Source organism: Sus scrofa, chromosome 13 (genome assembly GCF_054392235.1).
Source record: "Sus scrofa isolate SSC_HxYL_T2T_F1_AM1 chromosome 13, Sscrofa_HxYL_maternal_Yorkshire_Landrace_v2.0, whole genome shotgun sequence".
NCBI lineage: Eukaryota > Metazoa > Chordata > Mammalia > Artiodactyla > Suidae > Sus > Sus scrofa.
Window position 1 is genome coordinate 16,251,472 of NC_139395.1, and position 12,004 is coordinate 16,263,475.

Below are 12,004 nucleotides of genomic sequence, written 5' to 3' on the forward strand. Positions count from 1 at the left end.
ATAATAACAATAAAAGGCAATAATTTAAATTCAGTTAACAATGACTTGTACAATATTTCACTAAGACTATTAAAAGGAACAAAATTACAGGAGGGATCTATTTTTGGGAAAGTCCCTTCTTACTAACATGAAATGAAAATCTTAAATACACTAAGCCTCCCTTCTAAACCACTCATATTGTCTTCCTAAAATTCTAGTGACCTAATGAGAAAAAAAAAGTTTTTTCTTCAGCTTTTTAAAATGAGTAACACTCCTCAGCTCACAATGCTTTTTAACCACTAAACAAATCAGACAACAAAACACTAAGTGGAGCCCAAGTTTACAGTCTTAAAAATTAACACTCCTATTCTTTCAAGTATGGAATAGTTTTCTCAGTTGTATAGTATATAAAAGAAAAATACATCTTTTCCAAAGTCAAACATGATTATGTCAAACAGCTTTTACTGATAGATGATGTCTGCAATTTCACAAATATATCATATACCTTCTCCAATATTCTATTCAATTTCTTCTAACAGTTAATTTAAAATCTCTACTTCCTAAGACATTTATAAATTGCTTTTTTACAAGTGCATGTTTAAGTTTTTTTTTTTTCATGTTTAAGTTTAGTAATTCAGAAATCTAAAAATAAAGTTCCAGCGATAACTAATGGGGAGGCAACATAGTATAAATCAATTATCAAATATACCTGCCAAAAAAAACCCACTTAAGTCAATATGAAAATTTACAACTCAGAAGTAACATCACAGAAAATAATGGAGTAGGGCAGTTAAACAATTGGTCCCTTCACTGAAACAATCACGAGCTGGCAAAAACTGTCAGAGTGAACTCTGGAATTAAAAACTCAAAACAACCAGGGAAATGCTTAAAAAAGAAAAAAGTGGCTGAACTTCAGTAAGAAAACACTGTGGCATTTTCCTTTGCCTGTCTACTGTTCCCCATTCCCAAGGGAAGCAGCAATAGTTGTGAAGATGGAAACTTCTGTTCCTCATGCAGCTTACTAACAGGCAAGAAGCTAATATGGACACTTTTCTTAATACACTGTAGTTGCTTTTTTTAATATATCTGGAAACTCTCTAAAAGACTGGTGCAAAAGCTGATCTTTATTTCACTTCCCGACTCCAGTTAGAGTGGCTTTAAAGGCATCTGCCTAAAGAATAAAGATATATACTAGCAGGTAAAGGACAGAGAAGAGGGCAAGCAGCGGACACACTCAAAAGACTGAAAAGGAAGAGACTGAGGTGGAAGTTCCTTGAGGGAATAAAGGTTTTGAAGAGCCACCACACATATCAGGGAAATCTGAGTGAAAATGCATGCCAGATGGAGTTCCTGTTGTGGCTCAGTGTGTTAAGAACCCAACTAGTATCCATGAGGATGCAGGTTCAATCCCTGACCTTGTTCAGTGGGTTAAGGATCTGGCATTGCCATGAGCTATGGCGTAGGTTGCAGATGAGGCTCGGATCTGGCATTGCTGTGGTTTATGTATAGGCTTGCAGCAGCAGCTCCAATTCAACCCCTAGTCTGGGAACATTCATATGCAGTGGGTGCGGCCCTAAAAAAGCATGCGCGCGCGTGCACACACACACACACACACACACACACACACACACACACAGCATGCCAGAACCAGTTGCATACTCAGGAAAGAACTAAGACTTTAGCCTTGTAGATCTGTGGATGTGGCACAATCAGAGGGTGAAGGTGAAGTTAGAGTAGGTAGCCTGGCTCATTGCTTAAGTGCCCCAGCTCAGAGAAAAGCTGAAAATGCCAGAAGAATGGCACATTTCTCCCCCACCCTTTTTTAGGCTTCAGATGGATAAGGTTAACTCTTAGGATAATGGAACAGAAACTTCAGTGACCACACACAAGGAACACAATCTTTGTAAAAATAATTTGGAAAAGTCACTGAACAAACTGAACTACTACTGCAGGCCTCAACAATCAGAAACAATAAACCCTAAGGAAGGAGCAAATTTGATGTACAGTTAAAATAACACAATACTCAAAATATATTGTTTTCAACAACGAAAAAATTACAAAGAATACAAAGAAATAGGGAAATATGGTCCATTTACAGAAAAAAATAAAATGGCAGTAACCATCCCTGAGGAAGGCCAGACACTGCACTTACTAGAAATACTTTAAATTGGAGTTCCCATTGTGGTACAGTGGAAACGAATCCAACTAGGAACTATGAGGTTGCTCAGTGGGTTAAGGATCTGGTGTTGCTGTGCCTGTGGCATAGGCTGGCAGGTATAACTCTGATTAGACCCCTAGCCTGGGAACTACCATATGTTGCAGGTATGGCCCTAAAAAGCAAAAAAAAAAAATTCTTTAAGCCAACCATCTTAAATGTGCTCAACAAACTAAAGGAAACTATAGAAAATCAGGAATGCAATTAATCAACAAAAAGAGGGTGTCAATACAGAGAAAGAAATTATAAAAAATAAACATATAGAAATCCTGATACTGAAAAACACAATAAATGAAATGAAAATTTCACTAGAGGGGTTCAGCAGCAGATATGAACAAAGAGGAGAAAAAATAAGCAAACCGAAAGATAGAGAAATTGAAATTAACCTGTCTGAAGGATAGAGAAAAAAAGAAAATGATGGAAATTGAACAAAGCCTAGGGTATCTGCAGAATACCATCAGACATACCATTTATAATAAGCATTATGGGAGTTCTGGGGGGGACTAGAAATGGGCAGAAATAATATCTGAAGAAATAATAGATGAAAACGTCCTAAATTAAATGAAAGACATGAATCCATACATCAAAGATGCCAAATACCCACCAAATAGGATAAACTAATAGACATCTACACTAAAACTGCTGAAAGACAGAATCATGGAAATATTTAAAGTCCAAGGGGAAAAAAAAATCAAGGAGAATTTTATATCCATTAAAACTTTCTTTAAAAAATGAGAGGAAAATTAAGTCATTCCCGATTAAACAAAAGCTAAGAGAATTCATCAGTAGCAGCTATGTCAAACAAGAAATGCTAAGAGAAAGTCCTTCCAGCTGAAACGAGAGTAGAAAGTAACTTAAAACCATTGAAGAAATACATTTCAGTAAAAACAAGAAGAATAACAACAAAAACCAAAACTAATAAAAAATGGACAGAGAATCTGAATTGGTATTTTCCCAAAAAAGAGAAACTGATGGCCAACAGGCACATGAAAAGATCAACATCACTAACTGGTAGGAAAATGCAAATCAAAATCTCTATGAGGAGTTCCCGTCGTGGCGCAGTGGTTAATGAATCCGACTAGGAACCATGAGGTTGCGGATTCGGTCCCTGCCCTTGCTCAGTGGGTTAACGATCCGGCATTGCTGTGACCCGTGGTGTAGGTCGCAGACGCAGCTCACATCCTGCGTTGCTGTGGCTCTGGCGTAGGCTGGTGGCTACGGCTCCAATTAGACCCCTAGCCTGGGAACCTCCATATGCCGCAGGAGTAGCCCAAGAAATGGCAAAAAGACAAAAAAAAAAAACCTCTATGAGATATCACCTACGACTTGTCAAAATACCTATTCTCAAAAAGATAAGAAATAACAAGTGCTGGAGTTCCCGTTGTGGCGCAGTGGTTAACGAATCTTGACAAGGAACCAGGAGATTGTGGGTTTGATCCCTGCCCTTGCTCAGTGGGTTAACGATCCGGCATTGCTGTGACCCGTGGTGTAGGTCACAACGCGGCTCGGATCCCGAGTTGCTATGGCTCTGGTGTAGACCGGTGGCTACAGCTCCGATTAGACCCAAGCCTGGGAACCTCCATATTGCAGCAGGAACAGCCCTAGAAAAGGTAAAAAGACCAAAAAAAAAAAAAAAAAAGAAATAACAAGTGCTGACAAGGATGCAGAGGAAAGAAGACCCTCATACTGTTGGTAGGAAATGTAAATTCATGTAGCTACTAAGATTGCTCAAAAAATTAAGAACAGAATTACCATATGACGAAGAAGCTATGTATTCCATTTCTGGGTATTTACCCAAAGAACACAAAAACACTAATTTGAAAAGATATATGCATCCATGTGTTCACTGCATCATTTTTTACAATAGCCAAGATATGGAAACACCTTAAGTGATAGATTACTGGATAAAGATGATGTGATGAAACAACACACACACACACACACACACACACACACACACACAGAGGAATAGTACTCAGCTACACAAAAAGGAATGAAATCTTGCCATTTGCAACGACACGGATGGTCACTGAGAATATTATGATAAGTGAAATAAGTCAGAGAAAAAGACAAATAGCATATGATTTCACTCAGATATGGAATCTTAAACACACACACACAAAACAAAAACAAACTCACAGATACAGAAAACAGACTGGTGGTTACCAGAAGGGGGTTTGGGAGTGGACAAAAGGGATGAGGGGATCAACTGTATGATAATGGGTGATAACCAGACCTTTGGTGGGGATCATTTTGCAGTGTATGTATGTGTTAAATTATAAAGATGAACAGCTGAAACTTATTTTATATCAATTCTATGTCAATGAAAACAAAAAGTTGGTGTTCCCTTGTAGCACAGTTAAGGATCCAGCACTGTCTCTGCAGCAGCTTGGGTCACTTGTCAAGGCACAGGTTCAATCCCTGGCCTGGGAACTTCCACATGCTGGGGGCACACCCACAAACAAAAACAAAAACAAAACAAAATCAATGAAAGTATTACCTGAAAATTAATTTGCTATTCATAATTTACAATAAAGAATACCGTGTGTGTGTGTGTAGGTTAAATAAATAAATAAATGTTTATTTATTTCCAGTAAAGGTAGCTGTACTGGTTATTGCTTTTTGAGTCTGCAATTCCTCTATTTATTTTAATTTAAAAGATAAATATGTAAAACACTTACAAATCTATGTTAATGGACACATGGTGTATAAAGATGTCATTTGTGATGTCATAAAGGTGGCTGGAAAAGTAAGCTATATAGGAGCAAAGTTTTTTATGCTATTGAAGTTGGTATCATTTCAAAGTGCATTGTTAAAATTTAAAATGTTAACTGTAATCTCTATGATAACCACTAAGAAAATAAGTAAAAATATATATATACAGAAAAAAGAATTGAGGAGGTAATCAAAGTATACTTTTTTTTTTTTTTTTTTTTTTGCTTTTCAGGGCTGCACTCGCGGCATATGGAAGTTCCCAGGCTAGGGGTCAAATCAGAGCTACAACTGCTGGTCTATGACACAGCCACAGCAACTCACAATCTGAGCTTCGTCTTTGACATACACCCCAGCTCAAGGCAATGCCAGAACCCCGAGCCACTGAGCCAGGCCAGGGATCAAATCCACATCCTCATGGATACTAGTCGGATTGGTTTCTGCTGTGCCACAATGAGAACTCCCAAAGCATACTTTTAAAAAACTGAATCAAACAGAAAAAGGAGGGACTTCTGAAAGAAGTCAGAAATATTAAAAAGGTAACACATATAGAAAACAAATATCAAAATGGCACAAGAAAGACTTTCTCTACCAGAAATTCTATAAGTATAAATGGATTCACCATTGCATAGTATATCCATACAATGGAATGATATTTGACAATAAAAAGCAATGAAGTAATGATATATGCTACATGATGAACCTTGAAAACACTGGGTTAGTTGAGAAAGGCCAGATACAAAAAACCATATAGTGTATAATTCCATTTATATGAAACATCCAGAACAGGTACATGAATATAGACAAAACAAGCAGATTAGTGGCTTTCAGGCTCTAGGGCAGAGTGAAGAATACAGTGAGTGCTATAAGGGAAGGGTTTTCTTTCTGGAGTGATGAGAATGTTCTACAGTTAGACTGTGCTAATGGTTGTACAACTCTCAAAACCACTGTATGCACTGAATGGTATATTTCAAATGTGTAAATTGTTTGGAATGTGAATTACATATCTCAACAAAGCTGTCTTTAACAAAAAAATTTTTGTCTTTTTAGGGCACACCCACAGCATATGAAGGTTCCCAGGCCAGGGGTCGAATTGGAGCTGTAGCTGCTGGCCTACACCACAGCCACAGTAACTCGGGATCTAAGCCACATCTGCAACCTACACCACAGCCCATGGCAACACCAGATCCTTAACCCATTAAGGAAGGCCGGGGATGGAACCCACATCCTCATGGATATTAGTCAGGTTCATGAGCCATGATGGGAACTCCTAAAAAAAATATTTTAATATGTGGTGGACATACCAGTACTTTTGGCAGAGACTAAGAGCTACTCAGGAATGCCGAATCCCAGCCCCAACCCTCACCTGCCAAAACAGAACCCAGATGATTCCAATTATGCATATTCAAAGTTAGGATGCATTAGTAAGAAAGCTAAGGTCTGAAAATAGTAAGTAGCTTACCTAAACTCACAAGGTCAAATCATTCCATAAGCAGACACATTTTATTCTTTGATTTACTGTTTGCAAGCTGGTGTCTCTCAGTAGAAAGGGCACAAAACCATTGCATGTCTTTTTCACTTTCTAGCCTTGAAGCCTTGTACAGTATTTTATACACAGTACTCAAGTATTTATTGAATTACAGACTGATTTCTAAAGAGAGGGATTACATTTTGCCAAAATTGCCTATCATTTTAAATATCACTACTGGAGTTCCTGTTGTGGCTCAGTGGGTTAAGAACCCAACATAGTCTCTGTGAAGATGCATGTTCAATCCCTGACCTTATTCAGTGGGCTAAGGATCTGGCGTACGCCTGCAGCTGCAGCCATAAAAAGAAAGGAAAAAAACAAAAAAACCCAGAGACTAAAATATCACTACATGCTACCAAATGTTAGCACATGTTTGAAAAAAAAATGTTTTTTGAAAAAAAGCATAGGAAACCAAATCAGAATCTGAGTTTTGTCTGAATATCACATTTTTCATTGAGTACATAGAAAATTTATTTTGTAACTCAGGGTGTCAGAATGCTGACACAGAAAGACAGCTCCACTAATGGAGTTACCCAACAGAGAGGAAGCTGCTTGCTAGGAGTTATTAACAAAAGGGTGTGCAAGAATGTGATCTAATGTCTATCTAAGGTTTCAGTCAGAGGCTATCTCTGACTCCTTCAGTTGGCATGTAGCCAAAGTAGATCTGTACATGATCCACCACTCATTATCTTTGGTTTTTACTTGCCCTGGGAACTAAAGAATAGGAAGAAACAACCCTAAAGACATCAAAAACTGGAATTCTCATCATGGCTCAACAGAAACAAATCCAACTAGTACCCACGAGGATTCGGGTTTGATCCCTGGCCTCGCTCAGTGGGTTAAGAATCCAGAGTTGCCGTGAGCTGTAGTGTAGGTCGCAGACACGGCTCAGGTGCTGCTCTGGCTGTGACACAGGCCAGCAGCTGCAACTCCAATCTGACCCCTAGCCTGGAAATCTCCATATGCTGCAGGTGCAACCCTAATTTTAAAAAAAGGACAAAAAATAAAATAATAAAATAAAGATACCAAAAACTACTCACTGAGCCAAACTACCACCTAACAAAGTGCATGGATTACTGGTGTGTGTGTGTGTGTGTGTGTGTGTGTGTGTGTGTGTGTGTGTGAGATGCCAAGTTTAGACTTCCAAGCTTGGCCCAGCAGACTTTGACTTCTGGTGGAAATAACCCTCTACCAAGTTTAATGGTCTAATAATCTAGTGTCATAAAAATGGCTTTCTGGATCTCAACCATGTAAGGGGTAGCTTTTTAAAAGAGGTGTGATACATTTAGAAAATTATCCTATCAAAAATTGGGTTTTGGGGGAAAAAAAGATGGCAACTATACTCTGTGTATAGATCTTAAAGACAGTTTTAAAGGACAGTAAGACGAATAACCCTAAGCATATGAGCCACAAAAGAAAGTGTCAACAGAATTAAATATCCAGAACTCCAAGTGAAAGAAAATCTTGTTACATTTCAGGCAATGTGTTGGGCTTAGTTAGAAAGTACTAGCTAAAAAAAGTAAAATATTCTCAACAGATAAAAGAAACCCTTTTTCCTCTGACTCCTATATTGTTTTCGCTTACAAAGAATTCTCTGTTCAAATATTGAAATAGACTTTACCTGGAACATTATGGAAATATGTTTTGCTTCCAAAAAGGCAAAATATACTGTTACCCAAGTATATACAAACTATACGAATGCTTCATCTAAAGTCATTGTCTGACTAATTTTTGGTTACCACCAATTAACTGGCCAAAGGTGCCTTTTAAATACTGTTAAAAATTAAAAATCCTCAGGGGAAAAAACTAGAAAACATGCCTATAGCTCAATTCCTCTAAGTTTCTCTGTCCTAGCTCAAAATAATAATTCTAAGGTTCCTATGTTAGTAAGGTTACTGCAACCAACAGATTATGGTTTGTTCGTTAGCTATGGAAAACTGACTCAAGCAAGGGAAAAAAATACAGAAATCCTTAAGTTAGCACTCCTAGTATTCTTTAAAAAGTGTCTTACAAATGATAGTCCCAGTCTGCTGTAGGTTGAATTGTATACCCCTAAAAATCAAGTTGAAGTTAATCTCCAATGTAGTGTGATGATACTGGAGATGGGGCCTTAGGAGGTAATCAGGGTTAGACAAGGTCACGTGGGTGAGGCCCTCATAAAAGGATTAGTGGCTTTATAAAAGGGAGAGACAGAGATCATTCCCTTTACCATGTAAAGACAAAGCAAAAAGACTGGGAGACAAGAAAAGAGCCCTCACCAGCTAGACCCTGATTGTGGACTTCCCAGCCTTTAGAACCATAAGCAATAAATGTCTGTTAAGCTACCCAGTGTACAGTATCTTAAAGCAGCCTGAACAAACTTAAGACACAGCCAGAAAATACCAGATAAAAGTTATATAGCAGTCAGGTCATTGACTGACAAGATGCTACTGAAGGCCCAGGCAAGATTTATGGCCAAAATCCAAACCACTGAAACTATGACAGGAGGAACTCTAGAGTTGCAGCAATGACAATGCCAACTTGGAAGCCCTGGATTGGGGCCAAGTCCACAAGAAGAGAACTACATTGCAGAAGTCCTGGGGATTGCTTTTTCCAGTGAAATAAAACATTACTAATTGCTTTATCTGAGAAATTAATAACATCCCAAGGGAGTTCACTATGGTTCAGTGGTAACGAATCCTAACAGTATGCACGACTTTGATCCCTGGACTCACTCAGTGGGTTAAGGACCTGGTGTTTTCTTAAGCTGTGGTGTAGGTCACAGACGTGGCTCAGATTCAGATTTGCTGTGGCTGTGGTATAGACTGGTAGCTATAGCCTCAATTCAACCCCCTAGCCTGGAACTTCCATATGCCACAAGAGCAACAAAAAAAAGCAAAAACATATCAAAACAAAACAAAAAATAACAATATCCTAAGGCTATCTATGGAGTCTTCCATTTCCTTTATACCCTAATGAAGAGTTTGTTTCATGGAGTAATATCAAAAAGCCAGCTAGACAATCATTCACCACAGCCAAATTCAGCAAACAACACTCCAATAAGCCAATTTAATTACAAAAAGCTAGTAACCTACCTTTGTATCCAAAAGAGAAATTGACCTTATCAGCTTTCTTATGTCTTAAGTCAGTACATTTAAATCTAGAAGCAGCACGAAAAACTCAACTCATTCAGGAAAGTTGTCTCAATCTACTGTCAAAGTAGCTGCAAAAACTTGCCTGTGGTACCGGGTAGTAGGTAAAATGAATAGGGCAGAGAAGAGACAGGAAATTAAAGATGTTCAACCATATTTGTAAAGTGCTAACTGGAACAAATACTGCCAAATAAAACATGAGCTGATGAAGTGTCTGAAAAGTTAACAAGTAGGGGGAAAACAATCACAATTAATCAATTACTCCACAAAGCATATACTTTTAATGTTTACAGCGTCAAAACTCGCTCTTATTAAAGTCACAGTAAGTCTTCAATAAACATAAATGGATAAAAGATGTACCAATCCAGGAGTTCCCATTGGTGGTGCAGCAGAAACAAATCAGACTAGGAACTGTGAGGCTGCAGGTTTGATCCCAGGTTCCATCAGTGGTTTAAGATGCCGGCGTTGCCATGAGCTGTGGTGTTAGGTCACAGACGTGGCTCAGATGCTGCACTGCTGTAGCTGTGGTGTAGACCAGCAGCTATAGCTCCAGCTGGGAACCTCCATATGCCATGGGTGCAGCCCTAAAAAGCAAAAAGCGGAAAAAAAAAAAGGTTCAGACAATGGGAAGGGAAACAGCATATTCTGACCATCCCACTGAAAGGTCTGCCTCTAAATTAGAAGAGAGGCACTCTAGAATAAATTAGGGCTCTCTGAGGGAGGGGAAGACGATTTATATCAAGTGACAGGCTTACCACATCTCTAAGAAAGACTAATTCAAGGTCTTGTCATAAACTAAATATCAGGAATAGGAGGAAGAAATAAGAAATGAGTAAAAAAGATGCTAACGGGCTACAAGAGCTTCTTACTACCTCCCATTTCCCATCCCTGCAATTTACCCTACACATGACAGTAAGATGAAGGGAACATCACCTGCCAGCTGGATATGACCTTCAGAGCTAAATCCCAACCAATGAAATCGGAAGTGGAGCTTTGTAACCAAAGCCCCGCCTTCCTGATTCTGATTCTACCCCACATTTCCTACCTTTAACATACTCCAGCTGTATCACATACTAGAACATTCACATGAACTAAACACTGCTGCTGCTCTACCTCTGTCCAGTGCTACCTTTCACCACCAAGGCAATGTTGCCTGAGGCCTTGTCTCATTTCACTCAAATCAGAAGTTAACCTCTCCCTTCTCTAAATTTTCATATGCCATTCTTTGTACTTCTCTTCCAATTTCCAGGTTCTATTCTATTTTACGGTGAGTGATTTGTGTACACCAAGTCTACTCCTTGAGGCAAGAATTCTATCACACCATCTTTGTATCTCCCACAAGGCCTAACACTCATTTCCATAAAGACTTGCCAATTCACTAAATGGACACCTCAAAAGACTCCATGGGAAAGACAGACACATTTTAAGAAAAAAAATATATAATTAAGATATGTCACTTTATAAACTAGAAAACCAAATGTTCACGTTAACGATGTTAATCCTTAAAAGTGTTTAGACACCCTAAATCTACATCCAAGTACTTTTCTTTTCACAGATAGGCCACCAGTGGCCCAAATTCTTATATTGAGATCCTAACTCCCAAGAGGATGGTATTAGGAAGTGGGACCTTTCAGAGGTGCTTAGGCCATGAGGGTGGAGCGAGCCCGCACGAATGGATTAGTGCTGTCATAAGAGACCCCAGAGAATTCTCTAGATCCTTCCTCTATGTAAGGACACAGGGAGAAGGCACCAGCCATGAACCACAAAGAGGGCCCTCACCAGGATGCAACTATGCTGGTGCCTCAGAACCATTGTAAATTTCTGTGTTATTTTGTTATAGCAGCCCAAACAAACTAGGATACCACACTCACCTCAAATAAGCGCAAGTCAGCAGGAACTCTGTCCCCAACAGAAAGGCAAACCGTATCACCTGGAACCAAGTCTCGTGCAAGCGTATGTTCCAATTTTCCTTCACGCACACTGTAACATGAAACAGAAACAACCACAGCTGAAGAAAGCAAGCCAGGTCACTTATTTTAAAAAATTGCTTCCAGGAGACTTGCCTGAGGGAAAATATATATACAGTATTATCACCATTTCTAAGGAGGAAAGTCAATTACAGAAACCATGAAAAGATTTATTTTTGAGCTCTTGGTAATTAAGATGCTCAGATGATTTAATAAAGAAAAAAAAGCTCTGGAAAAACTGACTAGTTGTTCAAATGCAAAATGTGAAAACTGAAAAAAAAAAAAAAAAATTAGAAAACTGCAGCAACCCTTCTGAATCACCTGGATCTGTCTGATTAGTATCACTGTGCCCACAACAATGCTTGGCACATAGTCACACACAAAAAAGCATCTGCTGAACAAATCCATATCTCACAAAACTTCTTAGAAGGAACTAAAGTTTTAAAGTTTTGCTATACTGAACAGAGTGTGA

The 12,004-nt window shown here is 38.7% G+C and overlaps 1 protein-coding gene across 5 annotated transcripts in view; it reads right to left on the reverse strand.

The window, feature by feature from the left end:
* Positions 1-12,004, reverse strand: part of ATP2C1 (ATPase secretory pathway Ca2+ transporting 1) — a 151,970-nt gene that overhangs the window by 56,964 nt on the left and 83,002 nt on the right. For all 5 annotated transcript variants that reach the window (XM_084991769.1, XM_084991772.1, XM_013990075.3 and 2 more), the window contains one exon: positions 11,437-11,545. In XM_084991769.1, coding sequence (XP_084847895.1) covers positions 11,437-11,545 — 109 coding nt within the window. The remainder of the gene's footprint in view (positions 1-11,436; positions 11,546-12,004) is intronic.